General features: G+C 42.6%; 1 protein-coding gene across 2 annotated transcripts in view; it reads left to right on the forward strand.

Moving 5' to 3' along the window:
* uvrag (UV radiation resistance associated gene) overlaps positions 1-24453 on the forward strand; it is a 271436-nt gene that overhangs the window by 207592 nt on the left and 39391 nt on the right. For both annotated transcript variants that reach the window (XM_052025683.1, XM_052025684.1), the window contains one exon: positions 1396-1474. In XM_052025683.1, coding sequence (XP_051881643.1) covers positions 1396-1474 — 79 coding nt within the window. The remainder of the gene's footprint in view (positions 1-1395; positions 1475-24453) is intronic.

Raw genomic sequence — 24453 nt, forward strand, 5'->3', positions numbered from 1 at the left:
GTTATCCCTAAACTATTTTCCGGCGTCTCGGTTATGTCACAACTTTGTGCTGAAGAGGCATAACTATGTGATCGCATTCCTTCTTGATAACCCTTTCAATGGCCCCCTTTTCACTCTGGTATATCTGTTATAACAAGAACATTTAACCGTTTGAAGGGAGCGAAAGAACTTTAAGTTGGTAATGGAAATATAACTGGACCACCTTGCAGATTTAAGTATTCATCATTTACTGTGAAGAGTCAAGTTAGACCAAAATTGCAAGCCCAGATTCAGGGAGTATTAGGAGTAGGATATGTTGCAACAATCAATTTATAACATAGAACATAGAACAGTACAGCACAATACAGGACCTTTGGCCCACAATGTTGTACCAACCTTTAAACCTCACCTAAGACTATCTAACCCCTTCCTCCCACATCTCCCTCTATTTTAAATTCCTCCATCTACCTATCTAGTAATGTTTTGAATTTGACCAATGTACCTGCCTCCACCACCGCCCCAGGCAGCGCACTCCATGTCCCAACCACTCCCTGGGTAAAAAACCTTCCTCTGATATCTCCCTTGAACTTCCCACCCATTACTTTAAAGCCATGCCCTCTTGTATTGAGCATTGGTGCCCTGGGAAAGAGGCACTGGCTGTCCACTCTATCTATTCCTCTCAATATTTTGTACACCTCTATGATGTCTCCTCTCATCCTCCTCCTCTCCAAAGAGTAAAGCCCTAGCTCCCTCAGTCTCTCCTCATAATCCATACTCTCTAAACCAGGCAGCACCCTGGTAAATCTCCTTTCCAACGCTTCCACATCCTTCCTTCATTCCTTCAAACATAAACTCTATTTACCCAGATTTACTCTCTTTTGATACCCTTAATAGAAATCTTTTGATCTTGGTTTGAAAGCTACTAGATGCCTATCAGCATCCATAGTCTTTTGAGGAAAGACTTCCTGATTCCCTTTTGTGCATTTTCACAACCTAACGAGAGATTCTTTTTTCATGTTGGGGGTAATATATGTTGTGTTTATTTGGTCTTGCGAAATGACTGATGAGAACTTGGGGCACAATTAATCTTGGCATCTTTTAATTTCACCCAATAAAAGTCATCCAATCTTGTACCACTGGCACTCAATAGGATAAAGTATCGCACTAGTGGTGATGCAAATGTGTACAGGAAAATCAGAAAGCTCAGAACATTGCAATTAAATTTCTGTTAAGTACACATTCGCCACTGAGAGTCGCTGCATTGGCATTTAACTCCCCGTTGAATGTCATGAAAGAAATCCTTTTCAAAGCTTTATTGTGTTTTATGCCACTGTAGAGTGTTTCGAAACCAAATTTACAGTCCTGCTCCCCCAGATACCTTTAAAACCTAGGTTCTCTTTGTGCTTACATTCACAGGTTCCCTCTGTATCCAAGAGGAGGAGAGAAGTTTCAGTTTGAATATGGAGTTTATCTACTAAACAAAAATATCGCACAGGTAGGTGTGATGAGAAGGCAGGAGTTAGTGAAACGTGCAAGTTGGTGCTCTGTGGGTAGTGAAATCCTGGTATGTTGATTATGGGGAGGAGCAATGGATTTGAAATAATGGCATTTTGGACAAGCTTCCAAAATTTGCATCAGTAGACACATATTTGGCTGGTTTATTTTCATTATTGAGCTGAAGTAAAAGGATAACCAATGCACTAAAGCTTTTCTTCCACAGTGATTGTTTTCTGGGGAAAGTAGATTTCTGGGAGCACCGGAAAAGAAGTAGACCTTTCGGCCCCTCTAACTGTTGCTATTAAGCTAAATCATGGCTTCCCAATATCTCTACTCCATCTACCTGCCTTGGTTCTATAGCCCTTAATACCCATTCCTAACAGAAAAAGAGAACTTTTTCACCTTCAGGAAATATTCAAATTTGGCTGCTCTTGGAATTGTAGAGACACAGTGGAATTAGGTGCTATTTCGTAACCTTTTTTTATAAAAATAACTTTCATTTATATAGCATTTTCACAACTCTTTTGTGACATCCCGAAGCAGTCTTCACCAAGTGATGTTTTATTGAAGTGTTATGAAGGCAATTCATCACAAGCATCTCTCCTTTACCAGCAGCCATGCATAATATTGAGGTCCACGAGCTGAGGAGACATTTATTCTACCTGTTTTTTGGAAGAGTAATTTGTTTGTTTCCTCATTGAATGTAATCTTGGTGTCCCTTTATTGGGAGTTCTGTTTCATATCCAAATTATGAAGTTTTCTCTTTTTAAAAAAAACTAGAACAGTGAACATTGTACACATTTGATTACTAACTTAGTATGATATGACTGTCATACCATGGTGGTAACCTGAGTTTCTGTGCTGTACCACAGTTAATCATAGAAATTCGGCCATTGAGCTACTTTACAGATGTTGATTATTTTAAATTTTTTTGATACTTGAGCTGTATCAGCTTACTGTTTTTGTTGGCTGTGGAAGTATATCCTTCACAGTTTTGAGCTGTGAGTGTCCTGAGGCTAATTTGCCCCAGTATTCTCCTATTGTCAACCAAAATAGCACTATACCCTCATGCAAATTGTCTAATTTTTGTGGTCTGTACTCAAAATTTAGTCCATTATATTGGAGTGAAATGAGTAATTTGGTGTGAGATAGGTAGAAAGCAGTTTTAGGATTACCAGCATTGATTCTCTTGCACGTTGAGTCCAGATTAGAGGTGGTTGATTGGATGTATTGTAGAGCTTCCTCTAAAACAGCCCATGGAGACGCAAGAGATTCTGTAGATGCTGGAATCTGGAGCAACGCGCACAAAATGCTGGAGGGACTCAGCAGGTCAGGCAGCAGAGTCCTGATGAAGGGTCTCGACCCAAAACGTCGACTGTTTATTTCCCTCCATAGATGCTGACTGACCCAAGTTCCTCCAGCATTTTGTGTGTTGCTCTAAGACAGCCCATCTTTAGTTTGACTTTGCTGTTAGTACCTTCTGCCTTAATGTGACTACTATTTTCTTCAGTTATTGACCACGTTAAACAGGTTAGGATGACAGTCTGTTTCCTCTTAGTTCCCCCCAAAGAAACACTTGATGTGCCTGATTCTTAAATTATTCAAATATTTGACTCCATTTCCACACACTGTGTATTGGGGAGCATGAGTGCATCACTCAGATATGGACAGGGTTTGGCCAAATGTAGACAGCACCTGAAGAGACAAGACTGCAGATGCTGGAATCTGGAGCAAAGAAAACTGCTGGAAGAACTCACCGGATTAGGCAACATCTGCGGAGGGAAATGGCCAGTCGACATTTCTCGATTCAAAAGATAGACTGTCCATTTCCCTCCTCAGATGCTGCCTGACCCACTGATTTTTCTCCAACAGTTTTTCCTCTGGTAGAAGAGTAATAATTCACTGGCATTTGTATGGCCCCAAGATAAAATACTCTGATACTAAAACTCTATGCAATGGGCAAATGTGTGAGAGTTTGTACTTTATCCTCCACACTTGACTTCTGAAGGCTGTGATTCATGAGCCTGTCGTCTCACTCTGGCACCTTGCCCAATCACCACTCTTCAAGCACTGGCCGAGATACTGAGTCTGAGTATGTTTTTCAAATAACGGAGCTTAGGTGTCAGAGCTGAAACCCTTCTTTCATGTATCACTGTAGGGAGAACGCAGTCTGGTACTTTTATTTTCCTCCTCCTCCTCTCATAGTCCCAAGCACTAAGGCTGGTTATGGTATGAACAGCAGTAGGACACTTGGCCCCCTAAGCCTTTTCTGTCTATCTGTGAGATCGTGGCTGTTTTGTGAATTAAACCCAAGTACCTGCTTTTGTCCTATGTAATACCTATGTTTAATTTTGCATTAACCATCATTTGCAAAAGGAATTCAGAAGTGTTTTTAAAAACTTCACTGAAATGCCAAACTTTAGGTTGACTTTTCCTGTTCCTTGACTCATCACCAAATGGGTAACAGCTTCTCTCCATCTACAATACCAGTACCCCATAACATCTTAAAAACCTAGGGCACTTTTGATGGCATTGGCCAATTAAATAACTAGGCTTGGAGTGTGGATTGGGTCTGACACTGGTCTGCCAGACTAGGAGCCACACCAGGTGGGGCCTTTATCTCATTAGCCATTAGATTTTGATATTTTTATTTTTAAAATAAAAATTGAGGTAACATATTATAATATGTGGAAGACTTCTGCTTGCACAGATAAAAGAAAAACTACGTGCCCCTCTTTGGATATTTTGACAGATAAGTATGCACAGCTGAATATATGTGCTGGTAAGTACATGTTGAGTATGTCAATGCGTTGATGAATTGCTCGTGCTCGTCTGAGAATGATTACATGTTGATCTTTCTTCGCACCCCAACGTACACTCACCAGAAGTAGCATCTGTGTGACTTTGGTCAGAGAAGTCTAGTTTTTAAATGCAGATTGTATTCCTCTTGTATTATAACTGCTGCAGATTGAAAGTGCTAATGTTAGTACAATACGTATGCCATTTTGCAATATTGTTGCTTTACTCCATATTATTTTTAAATGTAAAGTTCTATTAAGTGTGCTTTGTAATGCTCATCCTGGTTCTAAAACAATCACCTTTTAATAATGAGCACTAATAAAATCTTTCATGAAGACTAGGAAATGAAGGCCAAGAATGCCTATTGAATCAATTTAAGCTAGTTCCTCTGGTACTTGAATGATTTGTTGGATGCTAAGAACCATATTTTAAAGATACTTCAGAGTTTTTAGCTCTCTTGTCCTGCCTTAGGTTATTGCAAACATTTATCACTGCTCAAGGTGATTCTTCCTGCTTGTTTTAGATTTGCTTCTCGCTAGTTTAAATTTGTATGCTCTGCACCTATTTTCCTGCCTGATCAGTTTTTATCTCATTTAATATTTTACAAATTACAGTCTCTCTCGTACAATCACACAAAAACTTTAAAGTTTGAATTTAAAGTGGAAAGAGTGTGATTGGTGACTTCTGTCATCTCAAAGGAAACCAGTTTGGCTCATGTGAGCAGCAAACATTTCAGCTTTTTGGATTAACACCTCCACTACCTAGTTTTCCAGATCCTGATCTAAAATTGAAATTTGGTTGTGTACTCTGTGAAACGTATTGCAGCTGTAAAACTATTTAACACCATACACGGAACTCTGTATAGATTTTGCAGCTTACAAATTTTGCAATTCATTTGGGTTATGTTATCTTCTATCCTGCAAGGGAAATTGATAACCAATTAGAGCAAATCCAGATGTGGTGACATTCCAGTTTAACCTCTGTCGTTTGTAATGGAATTCCTGTCCCAAAGAGTGGAATGGAACAGTCATCTTTTAAGTGGTTGCAAAGTATTTGTAAATTGCTTTCATCCTGGTGTTAGTTATGAAAGTGAATACTTTGTTTTTGTTTGACATGATGAGACTCTTCTGCACTATTAACAGCAACCATTAACTCGAGGGGTCATGGTTCCTTGTGAAAGATCAGTGTTCACACTTTGTACAGTGCAGTAAGAGTTGTGGCATTGGTTTGCATCCTGGTTTCAAAGAATGCTGAGCAGCAAAACAGGCTAATTGGCCCAACTGGACTCTGCTAATATTTATGCTGCACTTGACCATCCACCCTTGTTTGTATAACGCTACAAGATTAACTTTCTATTCTTTTTCCTTCTTGTTTATCTATATCCCCATAAATACTTCAATGCCATTAGTCCTACCTTTGGTAGTGAGTTCCATAATCATACAGCTCTGGGCAGAGAACTTTGTTTGCAGAACTGATGCAAAATTTACAATAGGTTGGTCCTTTTAAGCAGTGTAATTCCATCTTGACCTCTTTCTGCTTTGGTTTTGACCTGTTCAGAAGTAGTTCTTTGAAATCAATCATCTGTTCTAGGATTGTAGGATGTTATGTTTTTATAGGTCTTTTGTTTCAGACTGTAAAGTACCATTGGGAACATTTTGAAATTTGGGTTACAGTTATACTGCACTTGGTTCAAAGCCCAGGAAATGTGGAGTGTCTCCTGAAGTTGATTCTCAACTGCCTGACTTCAAACCAGTTGAGTGTCGGCTCACCTTTCGAATCGCAAGCTACAGCATTGGTTTCCTGTCCACGTGCATATCTGAAACCATTTCACGGGTGAGCTAATGGCATAGGCCATCACTCCAGGGCACATTGCTCCCTTAATGTCCAAAGGTCTTTTCACCCTTCATTGTTGACAGTACCTATGCAGAGGAAATTAAGTTTTCACCGTAATCCAGCACTGAATGGTAGTGGTCTCAAACCCTTCTTTCATCACATCCCAAAACACAAGATTCCCACAAAATTCTCCAGGTTTGGCAAATTCAGGGTAAGCTAAGTTGTGTATTGGGCATAAAACTGGAAAATAATTGTTCTTTTCTCCCACCCCCCCCCCACCCTTCCCTCCTCTGTAGATCATTGAAATATCAGGTGGCGACATGAATCAATCATTTAGCTCTGTGTTAATGCCAGCTGTATAGCTTAATCCCATTTCTCAGTCTGTTGCCTTGCATGTTGTGCCCCTTCAAGTGCTTAGCCAGGCACTTTAAAAATGTGAAGAAGGTGTCAGCTTCCACCAGTCTTTCAGGAACAGTGTCTCTCCCACACCCCCCCCCCCCCCCCCCCCCCCCCCCAACCCCAGAGACTTGAGTGGGGGAAGCAATTTTCTTAACTCTTCTCAATCTCCACCAGTTAAATCTGTCCTTTATTGACTCCGTCCATTAGAGGTAGTTGACCTTTGCTGTGTACCCCATCTGCTAGTTTGCAATCCCACTTGCTCCTCAGAACAAAATTTTCCTAGTCCTGGCAGCATCCTTGTAAATCTTCCTTGTACCTTTCCCAGTCCTATTGCATCCTTCCTGTGATGGAAGGTTTCTAACCAGTGCTTTATATACTTACCACCTGTTTTTGTACTCTCTGCCATGACTGATCAAAGGCAAATATTTTGTACTACTCTCTAACCACCTTATCTAATTGTCCTGATACCTTTTTAGAGGTGTATTGTCTCTCTGTTCCTCTCTTAATATCTTTCCACTTGTTGTATATTCCCCTGCCTGTTTTCTGCCCACAAATGCTTGGATTGGATTGTTTTTGCCATTGAAGCCTACAACTTTATTCCTCTGCCACCAAATTGACCTGTACAATCGGTATGCAAGACAAGTTTTTCATTGTACCTCGGTACAAGTGACAATAGTAAACCAATACCAACTGCCAATTTACATTACAACACGGAGCAGCCAATTGGCCCATCAGGTCCATGCCAGTCCGATCCCATTTTCCCCTGCCACCTTTCCCTGTAGCCCTTCTACTATTCTCTTGCATACTCATCATCTCCCCTTGGATCCTTTCACCACTTACCTACTGTAAGGTGTACTTTACAACAGCCAGTTAAGCTACCAGCACCTCCCTAGGTTGTGAAAAGAAACTGAAGCACCCAGTGGAAACCACATGGTAAATGGGATGACTGTGTAAACTCCACACAGACAGCATCCAGTGTCAGGATCAAATCCAGGTCCCTGGAACCATAGAGCAGCAGCACCATCCCTTCCTGTATAGTGGCACAGTTCTGATATTGTGGATTGTACACAGGCACAAATCATTGACATGTGATGGGAAGCATGGAACCTAATACTGACAATGCAGCAGGCTTATTGCATACAGTTTTGTCAGCCATTGACTATTACCCTTCCAGGTAAGACAGTCTTTCACATTGTGAATCCAGCGGTGTTATTTGTTGCATTCATTGCTCCCATTGTGGCCTCTACGTTGGTGAGACCGGATGCACAATGGGTGACTACTTATAGCACCTTCCCTCTGTCCGCCATGCCAGCCAGGATCTCCCGGCTTCCCACTTCCACACCAACATGTTTGTCCACGGCCTCTTCCACTGCCAGGTCATGGCCAAACTAAAATTAGAGGGACAGCACCTCATATTTGGCCTGGGCAGTCTCCAGCCTAGTGGTATAGACACCAAATTCGTTTCCTCTCTTCTGGTCCAACTGACCCCCATCACCCTATGTCTTTTCCCCTCCACCCTCCCCCTCTCCATCTGCGTATAACCCACACACTCCTACTTGTTTCCTTCCCCACCTCCCTGCCTTGATTCCATGCTTCACTGTCCACTCATCAGATTCCATCATCTTCAGCCCTTTGTCACCTCCACCCATCACCTCCCAGCTTCTGGCATCATTCCCACTCTCCCCTTCCCCACCTACCTATCACCCCCTCACCTTGATCCACCTATCACCTGCTAGCCCTTGCTCCACCCCTTCCCTCTACCCTTTTGTACTGGTTGTCTCCCCTCTTTCTTTCCAGTCCTAATGAAGGGCCTTGACCCGAAATGTCGACTGTCCATTTCCCTCCATAGATGCTGCTTGACACGCTGAGTTCCTCCAGCACCTTTGTGTGTTGCTCCAGACTTCCAGCATCTTCATTGACTGTTGCCTGTTTTTTCCCTATGAGTTAATTTTGAATCCAACTTGCCTTTAGAGTCCTAGAGTAATACAGCATGGAGACAGGCCCTTTGGCCCAACTTGTCCATGCTTTCCTCTGCATTTTTGGGCATTAACCCAAATCTGTCATCTGGGATTTTGCAAACTCCATATGCACTACACCAAGTGCAGTACTTTCATCAGCCCTTGTTGCTGTCTCTAAAGTTCCATCAAAAAATTCCTCCTTTGCTTAAACAGAATATTGAAGCTTGATCCTTTCATAACATTGCAGTGATAATTCTATGAAGAAATGCTACCAACTCTGGGAGGCATCTTTTATATTTGCATGCAGCCTGTTTTTTTATTTGTAAAGAAGCCTCAAACTTTTCTGTGCATTTACTTGCACAATTAAAACAACCAAAGTTGATGAAACCTTTTAATTTTAAATATTTATTTGCTCACTGTCTGCATTCATTGCTTATATTTAAACCAAGTTTGTTTCAAAATATTTTGATGGTTGAAAACAGCCACCTGCTTGTTGGTGTTTTTGTGTATATTTTAAGTTGGATTATAATTTCCCAAATGGTGCAGTCTAGACCTGATAAAAGTGTGCTATTAATTTTTCAGTCTGTGTGCCACTATTTACCTTGGGTTTCTTTCCAAGCACCACAATCAAAAAATGAAAGCCTAGTACCACTTGAGATTGCTTACACAGTTCAGTTTTTCCTCTTATTCCTTTTCTTTGGTACCCCACTGCAGTTTGCGTTAAAATGAAACAAGCAAACATTGTTGCTTTGGGAGTATTAAGCATCAGTAGTGCACAACAGTGTGAAAGAATTTGTAGTGTTATTTCTTTCTTTTTATTTTTCTACAAATTCCTTAAACTCCCAGTATTGTTTATGTCAGAGGTGTAGCAGAGCTTGAGAGTTGGTTCCATGTAATCCCAGGAACAGGAAGCATAAGCATGCATTTCTTTTGCACCCCTCATGATCTAAAGGGCTTTACAGGCAGTGAAGTAATTTTAAAGAGCCATGACTCTTTTAACATAAGGAAACGTGGCAGCCAGATTGTGCACAGCCAGCTTCCACAACCTGATTTCTTTGGTGGTCCTTTGTCCTCTTAGAGAAAAGAAGAAAGAAACCTTTTGGCTGACCTGATTTTAATGTGATCTCAGTCATTGGTCCTATTCCTAAAAGTGTGGGTTCCTAAAGATGGAGGCTTCAGCAGTCAGTTTTCTAGTTTACTGGGTCAATTGTTGGTTGTTTCCCTCTGGGAATGGTATGTTAGAGCAGCTTTTTATGGAGAAATAGGGTCCATTCTGTATTTAGTAAGAAAAAACTCTGTCAGTGTAAATAAGTTTAAAGACTTGTGCGTGGCACCTGACTTGGTAAGTGGCCCTTTTCTCGCCCCTTTTTTATATATTCGTTAAGGGGACATGGGCTTCACAGCCTGAACCAGTACTTAATTGCTCACCCCTTTGCCCTTGAGAAGGTGGTGGTGAGCTTCCACCTTAAACTGCTGCAGTCCTTGAGGTGGGTGTACCCCCAGTGCTGTTAAGCAGAGTCCCAGATTTTTGACCCAACAAAAGTGAAAGAACGATGATGTATTTCCAAGTCAGGATATTGATAGTGGAGGAATTCAATGATGGTAATGCCATTGAATATCAGGGGATGAAAGCTCTATTTTCTCTTTTTGAATATCGTCATTGCCTGGCACACAAACGTTACTTGCCACCTTTCAGCCCAGGTGTGGTTATTAACCAGGTCTTGCTGCATTTGGTTGTGGACTGCCTTACTAGTTGAGGAGACGCAAGTAGTGCTGAACGTTGTGCAATCGTCAGTGAACATCCCTACTTCTGACCTGACTATTTCCTGCTTGATGTAGCTGTGGATAGATGGTGTTCCCCTCAGTCAAGCACTTTGTCACTCAAAATAAGCATTTCCGGGCTAGCTAAAGAGTCAAATTTGGATATAGAATAAAGGTTCCTCACTTTTGACCCAGTAAGGCTTGTTCTTGCCATTAGAAGATCAGGTTCTACTTGAGGCATTTTTACCATTGAATTCTTGAACTATTGGCTTCATGAAGATGGCAAGACTTTTGAGGTAAATAAGATGGCTCCTTTATTTCCTGGATGCTAAAATTAATCCCGAGAGCTGTTCTCATCAAGGATGAGCAGCTTTGCCAGAGTATAACTCAGTGGATGCATGGAGGACTTTTTCCATGCACTGCAAAGAAACCCGAAACCAAAATAGAATTGCATTTTTACAGTGCCTTTCACAACTTCAAAGCTTTCTATTGTGCTTGAAAACATTGTCACTATTGGACCTCGGGATACATCGTAGCAAATTTGTGCATATCAAGGTTCCACAATGCAGGTTATTGATGCTGTTTCTTTCCGTGGTCTTGGTTGAGGACATGAATGTGCCTAAGATTTCTCCCCGAGTGTCTTTAAAACGTCATGGGAGATATTAAGTCTATCTGTGAGGAAAAAGGGAGCGTCCGTTTACCGATGCAGTGAAAAAACAATGTCTCTAAATCTTTGTGCTTGTGTCTCTAGAGGGGTCTTGAACCAACAATCTTCTGACAAGTGAGCAAGCTACCACTGAGCTGGAGCTGACATGTACAATGCATTTTTTGAAGTTTTGAATTTATAGCCCGAACTCTTCCAGCACAAAGAGCCGGTGTTTCAATCAGTGTACATCTAGATTTATTATCAACATTTCCTTCAGAATCACAATGTAGCTGTCTCCATTTATGCACTGGATGGTGGAAAACAATTACTGAGCTACTGTGCCTTTAAAGCATACCTTCATACAAATAAATATAGAAAGGCTTGCATACTTCAATGACATTTACAAATAGCATCATAATGATAATTTCAAACTCTTCAGGGAAATTAGTCTCAATGTACCTGTAGTTCGTAAATACTACATTTAATAAATATGTAGAGGGATCCCCAGCCCATCTCTCTGAATTGCCCATTCCTCTGACAGCAACATCTGCAGCCTGTCGGTCACATTGGTAAACAGAGGCTCCTTTTTCCCCCTCAAACAGACCTGACAAATCCCACAACATTTTAAAGACAACCAGGGAGATCTCTTGACGCAAGAAATTCTGCAGATGCTTCTGCAGGGAGATCTCTTGGCTGCATTAGCATCCTCAACCAAGATCCACCCAGTTATATGGACCTGATTCCCCTGACTCTTTGCCTGTCTCATTTCTCTTTCATGAAGCTTTTGGTCACTTTTTTCCCTTTGGGCATTCTACTTTGGTCAAAAGCATGCTATAACTGGAATCTGTTGTGCTCATTACACTACCCGAGTCATCACACTTTCAACTAGCAGAAGTATTTGATCCCTCTTTTGAAGAGATGAAGATTATAGATTTGGGGATTGTGGACCCAATTGGCCTCCACAAGTGCAAACTATGAGCAGTAACATTACTGTAAACTTTGTTATAAGCCATACTGCTGCAGAACGAAGCCCTCTCTCTGGATGAATGGTTTTTTTCATCAGTTACCAAAACAGATCACAACTTTTCATTGCACTGTCCCAGAGCGGAGTACTATTTCTGTGGTGTGGATGCCTGCCCGTTCTTTACCCTCTGCCTGTGAAATGCTTCCACAGATCTTCCCAACTAGAGGCGGGTACAGTCACAATGCTGAAAAGACATTTGGAAAGGTACCTGGATAAAAAAGGTTGAGAGGCATAGGGGCCAAATGCAGGCACTTTGGTTGGCATTGGCGAGTTGGGCCAAAGGGCCAGTTTCTATTCCAAATAACTGACTGTATCAGTTGCTACTGCCACTTAGGCAATGGAATAAAACATTTCAAAATGAAGGAAAATGCATATTCCTTTTTAACAGTTGTATCTAGCTTCATTATTTTACTATGTATAAAGGAAATGGTTTAGAGAGCATTAATGTTGGTGCCTTGGATCATAATTCCAAGTAATGCAGTCATCTTTTTGATGCAATGTTAAATAGAAGACTATATCCTTCTGTTCTGGTTAACATCAAATAATGCCATGCTATTTTCTTTTAAGGGATACTAGTAGTTCTCAGTGTCTTTTGGTCTATATTTCTGTTGCTACTAACCCAACCAAAAATGTTTCCTATCATTTTATTTGTCATCATCTTGTTGGACTTTGCATTGTATAAATTAGTTGCAGTGTTTGCCTAAATAATAATTACTCATCAAACATAACCCATCACAACTTTAAGACATGCTGCTTTTTAGGTTTTACTACTAAGGTCAGTTCCAAGTGAACAGCCACCTCATGCATGCATCCATCCTAGTTTAGCTGGAGGGCCCATCTGTCTGTGGCGAGGTCATCTTAGCCACTGAGGCCTCCTGGCTTTTCCACAGGCGTTATCCATTGTTGCCTACTCCCTTAATGTGCTGCTGTACCTTGCTTCCTAACCCCAACCACTACCCGTGAATGTAGCTGGTATGTAATCATATGCTTGTTTTCCGTATTACAGACAAGGATCGTGATGGTTTTCAAAAAATATATATATTAAAACTGTTTCAACAATATGTGTTTCCCTTGCTGTTTAAAATTGATCCCAGGCAGCTGGCTGGAGGCCATTAACAGCATGTATTCTTTGAAATACTATCCAACTGGAGATGAGTTTTTATTTATAACTTGTGTTTGAGGTAACTTGACACAGCAGAGCTGAGCTACAGCAGGTGCTATCACTATGCTGAGATCCCCATTTCATGTATTGGCTGAACTGCAGGAGTAATCTATACAGCCTGCTTCTCTCAACGACATTTTTAAATCTTCTTTCATTGAGGGCACATGATGAGGCTTTCTTTGTTGCAGGATGGGGTTGGTGAAGGTGTTTGTGGTACTTAACTGTGGTTCAGTGTTCAATTGATCTCAGGTGTGCATTGCTTGAACACTTTTCTTTCTGTTCACCCCACCCCACCCCACCCAATACCACCCCCTGCACACCATCTTTTATCCTCCACCATGGGCCTTGCTCTTCACCCAATTTTCACAACTGGCCCCTCATCCCTGGCTGGAGAGGAGGCAGAATGTCAGCTGGGATTCCTGCTGTTGATAACTATATGCGTGGGCTGCGATCTGCCTGAACCCATTCCTGCCTGTATCTAGTATCCACACATGTGCCCTTAGAGCAGGGGTCACTGGGTTACAATCAGAATTCTGTACTCGTGATTTATTTCTGTTGGCCTTGCCTAACCCCAAGATGCTGAATCCGATTTGTAATCCTCTAATCTCCAGCCATAGCCGAGACAATCTGTGGATTGAACTTGAAAGCTTGCTGTTCTGTACAGCTTGAGCTGCCTGCTCACCTGATTGTAGCATACATGTCAGACTGTAAATAATTCAACTCCTGTATAAAGGTCAACATACCCAAATGCCCAACTTCTGGAAGGCACTGCATCAGTTCTTTTACCTTCTGACTTGTCTGATGGTATTGGCCATCTTTCCTTTCTCCAGACCTGCTTTGGACACAGTTACTGATAACTCTTTAAACTCCCATCATTATCCTCCTAAACACCACTCCGCTGGTTTACCTCTCTCTCTAACCTAATTGCACCATCTCTCATTTTAAATTTCTTATGTCAAGACCTTGCAGCTCCTTTACCTTGGTATAATTTTTTTAGGTTGCCTTTGCTACCGGCACGGTAGCGTAGTGGTTAACGTTACACTATTACAGCGCCAGCGATTGGGGTTCGATTCCCGTCACTGTCTGTAAGGAGTTTGTACGTTCTCCCGTGTCTGCGTGGGTTTCCTCCGGGTGCTCGGGTTTCCTCCCGCATTCCAAAGACGTACGGGTAGGTTAATATGGGTTTAAAATGGGCGGCGTGGACTCATTGGGCCGGAAGGGCCTGTTACCATGCTGTAAATAAAATTTAAGAAAATTTAAGAATTTATCTGTGCAAAGGAAGATGTGCTATATTTGAAGTGTAAATCCAGATAGTCTGCAAATTTGGAAAAATGGTGCGCAGCCTCCTGCTTCTGATCATGGTCTAGCTCCCACTTTGCAATGGATGAAGTGTCGGTGTGCCGTGTTGCAACTTAATGCATATAGATGTAAACCGAACCTCATGTTTGGCATCGTCTAAATCTTGACAGTTTGTTCCCTCCCCCCTCCTCCTTGGATGTGAGCCTCAGCCATCACCTACAGCGCTAGAGGTACTCAGTGGGTCGGGCAGCATCTATGAAGGGAAATAGACAGTCGACGTTTGGGTCGAGACCCTTCATCTGGACCAGATCTGGATTATCCATAGATGCTGCCTGACCCGCTGAGTTCCTGCAGTGCTTTCTGTGTTGCTCCAGATTCCAGCATCTCCAGTCTCTTGTCTCACCCGTGTCACGAACCAGCAACAAAAGAAACACACTGAGCATGATTCAGTGTTAAAAACTATTTTATTAATCACTACTTATGATAATACGTAAAATAAAAGTAAAAATGTTAGTATGTTAGAATTCAAAAATGTTAAACCTCGAACGTTAACCCCAAAACTAAACTCGTCGTGTGTGTGTGTGTGTGACAAAGTCCCAAACTCCAAGTTCCGGAATGGTTCTTAAAGTTCAGTTCCGCAAGTCATAAGGTGAAACATGAGCAAGAGCTTCTTCAACAACCACCGTTGTCTGAAGATAAGACGTAGATGTAGAGAACATAGGGAGAGTAAATACGAAATCCAAATGTTCCACGATGGAACCCCAGCGACACTTCAGTGTTTACTCGGTAGTGACTTCCTCACCCCGAAAAGCATCCGAATCGTGGTCGTCCACACACAAATACCTGTTTCCTTCTACAGGTCAGCAACAAAGTGAACTCCACCGGATTACTTCCAACTTCCATACATGGATTTCAGTGACAAACACTGTTATTGTTTCTCATCCATCGATAGAGAACACTAGCAGGCTGGTGTCTCTCTCCCTTCTCTCTCTCTCTCTCTCCTTTCTTCTTCTTCTAACTTCTTCAACAACGTCATTACGTCCTTTATCTTCTATTGACGTAAGCACGCCCCACACACACACATACACACACACTCTCTATCTTAAAGGGACTTTCACTGAGTCCGTAACACCTGTCACTTGAGTTTTTTAACTTAATAAAATAATGCGGCTATGCTGTAAGCTGTACAGGGTGTGAAAGAGAAAGGGTTTAGTTTTTATTTTGTTCTACTCAAAACATACAAGGACCTGAGGGGCCTTGACAGGGTGGATATGGAGAGGATGTTTCCTCATGAGAAGAACCTAGAACTCGGGGGTCACCACTGAAGATGGATGAGGTGAAATTTTTTCTCTCCAAGTCATCAGTCTTTTGAACTCAGAGCGGTGGAAGCAGAGTCTTTGAATATTCAGATAGGAGGAAAATTCTTGATAAGCAGTTGGGTGGAGGGTTAACATGGTAGGCAGGGATGCAGAGTTGAGGTTGACAACGAAACAGCCATGATCTTATTGAATGGTGGCACAGGCTCAAGGGGCCTCCTGCTCCCAATTCATTCAACCTTCACTGTGTACAAACATGCAGTGCATTCTTGGATTGCAAAGTATATGTCCATGGTCACTACTCTGTTCGTCCAGTATCATCAGTACCAATCAGATACAGGATCAGAGTCCTCTGTCTAATCATTGTGTCCAATCTCAACACCACTGTAATGAGCCAAACTGGTTTACTGCAGCTAAACAGTGATTGACAATTTTGTGTTTATGCAAATCCAGATTATGGGAGTGCAGTGTGGAGTAAAGTGAGGTGTTAAGCTGTATAGGATAATGTGAATCTGCTATTGCATCTGTTGAATGTTAATGTACATAGTGGCTGATTTTTTTAAACTATGGTCAATAAACCAAAATGTAACGGCAGAAACTTTATCAATGGGGCACTTCATTAACTAGATTTATTCTGTAAAATCTGGATAGAGCTGTTTGGGTTTAGCAGAAATCTACATTTTGTCAATAGCTTGTCCTTTGAACTTAGTGAATTCAAAAACAGTTGTGGAAGTTCCACTTGTACACAGTTTTACTTTTTGTGGGAAAAAGTTTTATGGGACTCGGATATCTCGTTTTTTTTTTCCTGCTTGCTGTTGATGTCAGGAACTCCCAATAGTTCAGGAATGCTGACAGTGAAAGTATAAGGCTTCCTTTATTGCAGAAAGGAACCACAAAGATTTTGAAAAGAAAAAAGAATTATTATTGGAGTTGAACAACCCAAAACTGTTCCCTGGGATTTCCTTGGGAAACGTTATTTGCAATTAAAGCGGCATGTGTCCGTCTGCAAACCATGATCACTTTTTAAGAGCATTCCTCTACATAACCACCTGTTGTTTTATGTAACGCCTCTTGTCACATAATACGTTTCCATCTTTCAGAGTTGTGAGCCTTGGGGTCTGCATATTCTCGGCAAGATGTCAAATAAATTCAGCCCGAAAAGATCGGCAGCACTAAAGCTGTGTGCAGTGTTCTGGTGCACATATTCTCTTTGTTGGTTTCATGACATGAAAGTGTTGGAAATAACTGAAGATACGTGGAAGGGAGCTTTTATAATGTGAAATGATTCCCAGCCATCTAGGCATTGCAATGAATAATAGTAGCAATAACCTGTTTGTGGTTTAAAGGAGGAAGGACCATTTCAGCTGAAAGGATTCCTTCCTTTCCCTCTCCCACCAAAGGGAGATATATTTTTAAATCCCCTACCGCTGGTGGTATCGGCTCTGTTTGGTTTGTCAGCACCTTGGCAACACACCATTTCACACATGTTCCCTCTCATCACACGCCCACTCCACTAATCCTGCATACAGGAGCTCTAGCAAGTAGGTCCACAGGGAATCCTACATCGTATCTGATGGTTTGGGAGTTGAGAGGTCCAGGGTATGGTTCAGTTTTGCCCTTCTCTCACATCCATGCCCTTCACAGAAGAGATCACTGGGCAATGAGCAGGACCCTTATCATCTTGTAGTCCAGAGGTGTGGAAATAACTAATCTCCAAGAAGCCTCTGTCACTGACTAACCTTGACGTGTTGGGAAAAACCAAGAGTGGAGGAACAGTAACAACAAGATAAAAATCTCGCGTTTCAACATTATCTTTGACAACCTTGGGGCTCTGGTTTACCAATGATTATTTTCTTTGGAGTAGAATTATTATAATTTAGGAAATGTTAACTTGCACAAAGCTCCCATAGACAGCAGTGTTATATTGATCAGATATCAGTGTCTAATATTAGAGGGCATGCATTTAAGGGGAGAGGGGGCAAGTTCAAAGGAGATGTGCGGGGCAAGTTTATTACACGGAGTGGTGGGTGCCTGGAATGTGCTTCCAGGTGTGATAGTGGAGGCAGATACAATAGAGGCGTTTCAGAGGCTTTCAGATAGGCACATGAATATGCAGAGAATTTGTATTGGTTTATTATTGTTACATGTACCAAAGTACAGTGAAAAACTTGTCTTGCATACCGTTCATACAGATCAATTCATTACACAGTGCGTTGAGGTAGTATGAGGTAGAACAATACAGAATGCAGAGTAAAGTATTACAGCTGCAGAGAAAGTGCAGTGCAGGTAGGCAATAAGGTGCAAGGTTATAACAAGGTAGATTGTGAGGTCAAAAGTCCATCTTGTTGTACTAGGGAACCGTTCAATCATCCCATAACAGCGGGATAGAAGCTGTCCTTGAGTCTGGTGGTACGTGCTTTCAGGCTTTTGTATCTTCTGTCTGATGGGAGAAGAGAAAATGTCTAGGGTGGGGTCTTTGATTATGCTGGCTGCTTTACCGAGGCAGCAAGAAGGATAGACAGAGTCCATTGGAGGGGAGGCTGGTTTCCGTGATGTGGACACAGAGCACAACTCTCTGCAGTTTCTTGCAGTCCCAGGCAGAGCAGTTGCCATACCAAGCTGTGATGCATCCAGATAAGATGCTTTGTATGGTGCATCAATAAAAATTGGTGATTGTTAAAGGGGACATGCCAAATTTCTTTACCCTCCTCAGGAATTAGAGGCAGTGGTGAGCTTTCTTGGCCATGGTGTCTGTGGTTGGACCAGGAGAGGCTATTGGTGATCTTCAGTCCTAAGAACTTGAAGCTCTCAACCCTCTCGACCTCAACACTGTTGATGTAGACAGGAGCATGTGCACTGCCCCCCTTCCTGAAGTCAATGACCAGCTCTTTGGTTTTGCCAACATTGAGGGAAAGGTTGTTGTCATGGTACCACGTCATGGTACCACTCTCTATCTCCTTCCTGTACTCCAACTCATTGTCATTTGAGATACAGCCCACTACAGTGGTATCATCTGCAAACTTGTAGATGGAGTTAGAGCAGAATCTGACCACACAGTCATGAGTACATAAGGAGTAGAATAGGGTGCTGAGGACGCATCCTTGTGGGGCACTAACATTGAAAATAATCCTGCTGGCGGTGTTGCTGCCTGTCTTTACTGATTACTGTCTGTTGGTCAGGAAGTCGAGGATCCAGTTGCAAAGGGAGGTGTTGCGACCCAGGTCTCAGAGTTTGGTGAGGAATTTGCTTGTGATTATAATATTGAAGGTGGAGCTGTAGTCAATAAGCAATAGTCTAATTTGGGTGTGTTTACTATCCAGATGCTCCAGAGATGAGTAGAGCCAAGGAAATGGCGTCCGCCATGGACCTGTTTCGGAATTGCAGTGGGTCGAGGGTTTTCTGGGAGGCTGAAGTTAATGCGTGCCATGACCAGCCTCTCGAAGCACTTCATGATGGTGGCATTGTGTAGGCAGAATGGATTAGTTTAGTTAGGTGTTTAATTACTAATTAGTTCGCACAACATCGTGGGCTGAAGGGCCTGTTCCTGTGCTGTACTGTTCTATGTTCTAGTGCAGAGATAAATATTCGCCAGGATACCAAATGGAGCCCCATACTCTTGTCTGAAATAGAGCCAGAGGATCTTTATATCCAGCTAAAATGGCAAACGGCATTAATTTAACACCATATCTAAAAAATGGTACCTCTGACAGTGATGGTTGCCCTCGGTGCCACACTCTCTCGATTCGGCGCTCATATCCCCACAAGCCAATTCTGAGATGAGACTGCTTTCCTCAGCAGGAAGGGAGGAAGATGGGAGGCTGCGGTCTTTGCAGTGAGAGAACTATGACACTGCAAATGCACATCATGGAACGTAGAACAATACAGCACAGGAACAGGTCCTTTGGCATCACGTTCGACACAGACATTATGGGCCAATCTAAATAATCCCATCTGCCTGCACAAGGTCCATATCCCTCCATTCTGTGCCTGTTCATGTATCTGTCTAAATGCGTCTCAAGCATTGCTATTGTATCTACTTCTACCATGTTCCAGGCACCAATCACTCTCGCTTATATAAAACAAAACCTTACCGTGCATATCTCCTTTAAACTTTCCTCCTCTCATCTTGGACCTTTCCCCTCTTGTATTTGACATTTCTACTGTGGGGGAAAAAGCCCGACTATCTACGTCTCTCAATTTTATATACTTGTATCAGGTCCCCTCTCAGCCTCCTTCGCTTCAGAGAAAACAGTCCAAGTTTGTTCACTCAATACAAACCCATACTCTCCAATCCAGACAGTATCCTAGTGAACCTCATCTGCACTTTCTCCAAAGCTTTCACATCCTTAGTGTGGTGACTGGAACTGCGCACTGTACCCCAAGTGACCTAACCAAAGTTTTATACAGCTGCAATCTGACTTGCCAACCTTTTGTACTCGGTGCCCTGACAGATTTAAGGTAGCATGCCACACATCATCTTTACCATCCTGTCCACTTGTATTGCCACTTTCAGGGAGCTATGGACTTGCACCCCGAGATCCATCTGTACATCAATGTTCCTAAGGGTCCTGCCATTCACTCTGCATTTTCCTCTTGCACTCGGCTTCCCAAAATGCAGCAGCTCTCACTGGTCTAGATTAAACTCCATCTTCCATCTCTCTTCCCAAATTTTCGACTGACGTATATCCCACACTATTTTTTAACAACCTTCCTCAGTATCCACAGCTCCAGTAACTTCCATGTTTTCTGCAAACTTAATAATTGGACCACCTACATTTTCATCCAAATCATTTACACACAGGAGGTCCCAGCTCTGATCCTAGTAGAACACCACTGGTCACAAATCTCCACTCAGAAAAGCACCCCTCCACCACAATCTTTGTTTTCTATGACCAAGCCAATATTGTATCCAACTTACCAACTCACTGTGGATCTCATGTGACTTAAGAGGCGAGGGAGGAGATTGTTGAACCGCTGGTAAGGATCTTTGAGTCCTCGTTGTCCATGGGGATGGTGCCGGAGGATTGGAGGGTGGCGAACGTTGTTCCCTTGTTCAAAAAAGGTAGTAGGGATAGTCCAGGGAATTACAGACTGGTGAGCCTCACGTCTGTGGTGGGTAAGCTGTTGGAAAGGATTCTAAGGGATAGGATCTATGAACACCTGGAGAATCATGGACTGATTAGGGACAGCCAGCATGGCTTTGTGAAGGGAAGATCTTGCCTCACAAGCTTGATAAGGTTCTTTGAGGAGGTGACGAGGAAGATTGATGAGGGTAGTGCAGTGGATGTGGCCTATATGGATTTTAGTAAGGCGTTTGATAAGGTTCCTCATGGTAGGCTTCTTCAGAAGGTCAGAGGCCAAGGGATCCAGGGAAGCTTGGGTGTGTGGATTAGGAATTGGCTTGCCTGTAGAAAGCAGAGGGTTGTGGTGGAAGGAGTGCCCTCAGATTGGAGGGCAGTGGCTAGTGGTGTCCAGCAGGGATCGGTTCTGGGACCTCTACTTTTTGTGATATTTATAGATGACTTAGATGGGGGGATGGAAGGCTGGGTTAGTAAGTTTGCGGACGACACTAAGATCGGCGGTGTTGTGGATAGTGTGGAGGGCTGTCGGAGCTTACAGAGGGATATTGATAGGATGCAGAGCTGGGCTGACAAGTGGCAGATGGAGTTCAATCCGGAGAAGTGTGAGGTGGTACACTTTGGAAGGACAAACTCCAGGGCAGAGTACAGGGTAAATGGCAAGGTACTTGGCAGTGTAGAGGAGCAGAGGGATCTGGGGGTTCATATTCACAGTTCACTGAAAGTTGCCTCACAGGTGGATAGAGCAGTTAAGAAGGCCAATCGTGGGATTGAGTTTAAGAGCCGCGAAGTGATGATGCAGCTTTACAAAACTAGTTAGACCACACTTAGAGTACTGTGTTCAGTTCTGGTCGCCGCATTATAGGAAGGATGTGGAGGCGTTGGAGAGGGTGCAGAGGAGATTTACCAGGATGCTGCCTGGATTAGAGTGTATGGAATATGAGGAAAGGCTTAAGGTGCTAGGGCTTTATTCACTGGAAAGGAGGAGGATGAGAGGAGACATGATAGAGGTGTACAAAATATTAAGAGGAATAGATAGAGTAGACAGCCAGCGCCTCCTTCCCAGGGCACCAATGCTCAAGACGAGGGGGCATGGCTTTAAGGTTATGGGTGGGAGGTTCAGGGGAGATGTCAGGGGGAGGTTTTTCACCCAGAGAGTGGTTGGTGCATGGAATGCACTTCCTGGGGTGGTGGTGGAGGCAGATACATTGGACAGGTTCAAGAGTTTGTTGGATAGGCATATGGAGGAACGTGAGATAGAGAGATATGCGGGAGGAAAGGGTTAGATAGTGTGAGGGTGGTTTGATGGACGGCACAACATGGTGGGCCGAAGGGCTTGTTTTGTGCTGTATGGTTCTATGGTTCTTAATCTTGTGGACCGGGCTACCATGAGGAATCTTGTCAAATACTTTACCTGCCTGCACAAAACCATGCTGACCATCCCTAATAAACCTATGCTTTTCCAAATGTGAGTAAATCCTGTCCCTAAAAATATTGTGCAGTAATTTCGCTACCACTTGTGTAAGGCTTACTGGTCTATAATATCCTGATCTTTGTCAAGGTTCCAGCAATCTCCCCTCTTGCCTCCCTCAGTATCCTGCGATACATTCCATCATGCCCTGTGGACTTATCCACCTTGATGTTTCTCGAGACCCAACGCCACCACCTCTTTTCAACGTGCTTTAGAACATCAACATATCTTGCCATCATCCATGTACTCCTGCCTAGTGAATAACAATGCAAATTAGGACCTTATCCACTTCCCCTGGGTCTGCGCTGGAATTCCCTCTTTTATCCTTGAGTGAACCCTCACGTCCCATAGTTACCCTCTTGCTCCTAATATACATATAAAATGCCTTGGGATTCTCCTTAATCCTACTTGCGAAGGGCATTTCATGGCCCCTTCTATCCCTACCTTAAGTTCTTCCCTGCTTTTATATTCCTCAAAGACCTTGTCAGATTTTAACTTCCCAAACCCTGCATATGCTTCCTTTTTCATTTTTGACTAAACTAACAATATCTCATCATCCAGGTTCCCGAATCTTACCATCCTCATCTTCCATCCTCACAGGGGCATACTGGCCCTGATCTCTAACTAGATGACCTTTCCCACATGTCAGACATGGATTTACCCCCAAACAGCCACTCCCCAGTTCCTGCCTAAAACTGTTGTAATCAGCCTTCCCCCAGTTTAGTACTTTCACACAAGGGCCAGTCTTATTAATAGCTATCTTAAAACTTATGGAATTGATCACTGTTCCCAAAATGCTCTCCCACTGAAACTTTGACCAGTACAGGGTCTGGTACCCTTCCCTAGTTGGACCATCTACATATTGTTTCAAGAACCTTCCTGGATGCACTTAACAAATTCTATCCCATCTAAGCCTCTGGAACCAAAGGAGTCCCAGTTAATATTGAAGTTAAAATCACCCACTACAACAATCTCCCTTTTCCATCTTTCCATGACCTGCCTACATATCTGTTCCTCTAATTCCACTGGCTATTGAGAAGCCTGCAGTGTAACCCCATCATAGTGATTACACTTTTCTCCTTCCTGAGCTCTACCCGCATGGCCTTGCTGATTGAGCTCTCCAAGATGTCCTGTACGAGTGCAGCTGTGATACTCTCCCTAATCACTAATGCATTTCCCCCACCTCTTACATCCCTATCACATTGGAAAACCTAAACCTTGCAATGTCCAGCTGCCATCCTTTGATAGCTTATCAAGCTTAGCCAAACAAGGACGGCACAGTGGTGCCGCTAGTAGAGCCAGTTTTGATCCTGACATCTGTTGTCTGTGTGCAATTTGCACGTTCTCCCTGTGCCTGCTTGGATTTTACCTGTGTGTTCCACTTTCCTCCCACATCCCAAGGACCTGCAGGTTGGTAGGTTAATTGTCACTATAATTGCCCTTGGTGTGTAGATGAGTGGTAGAATCCGGGGAGTTGGCAATGCAGGGAGAATAAAGTAGGATTAGTGCAAATGGTGTTTAATGATTAGTATGGACTCTGGGCTTAAGGGCCTGTTTCCGTGCTGTAGGACTCGATGACTCTAAATGCTCATCTGTACTAATAAACAGTCATTCCACTATATCTGGTGTAGCAAGGAGCTCAAAGTTGAGATGAAAGCATCTATCAGAGCAAACGCCTAGTTCGTTGATCCTTACAAATCCTGCATTTAAAAGTAAGAATTTAACTAGAGACACCACTGGCATGGACTCTGGCTTGTGTTTGAGTAGTTCTTGTCATTTTTGGTGAATGGGCAAGTTTTCTTAATTAAATTTCTCCTTCAATTAAAGAACTACAAAATCTTTAATTAGATGCGTGTTATTCCATAAACTTTTATGGATGAGAGGAGAAAATTCTGAGAATGACAATAATCTGCTAATTAATCCTTAATTGCATTAGATATGCTTGTAAAGTAACCTTTCGAGACAGCAAGAGAAATCTAAATCTGATTGAAAGATGAAAATCTTTTTTTCCTTAAGGCAAATTATCAGTTTGGGTCTTTCAAATTGAAAATCTTGAAAGATTTTGGCTGTTATTTATATAATGTAAGCTTTCTACAGCAGAAATAAGTATACAAACTCTGTTAATACAGCTTGCAATTGCACAAAACCTCTGTGGCACCTGCCAGATGGTGTTTGCCATTTAGATAGACTCTGTCATTATTATCAAGAATTTTAAATCCTGCTGCTCTTTC

Source organism: Pristis pectinata, chromosome 11, assembly GCF_009764475.1.
Source record: "Pristis pectinata isolate sPriPec2 chromosome 11, sPriPec2.1.pri, whole genome shotgun sequence".
Lineage (NCBI taxonomy): Eukaryota > Metazoa > Chordata > Chondrichthyes > Rhinopristiformes > Pristidae > Pristis > Pristis pectinata.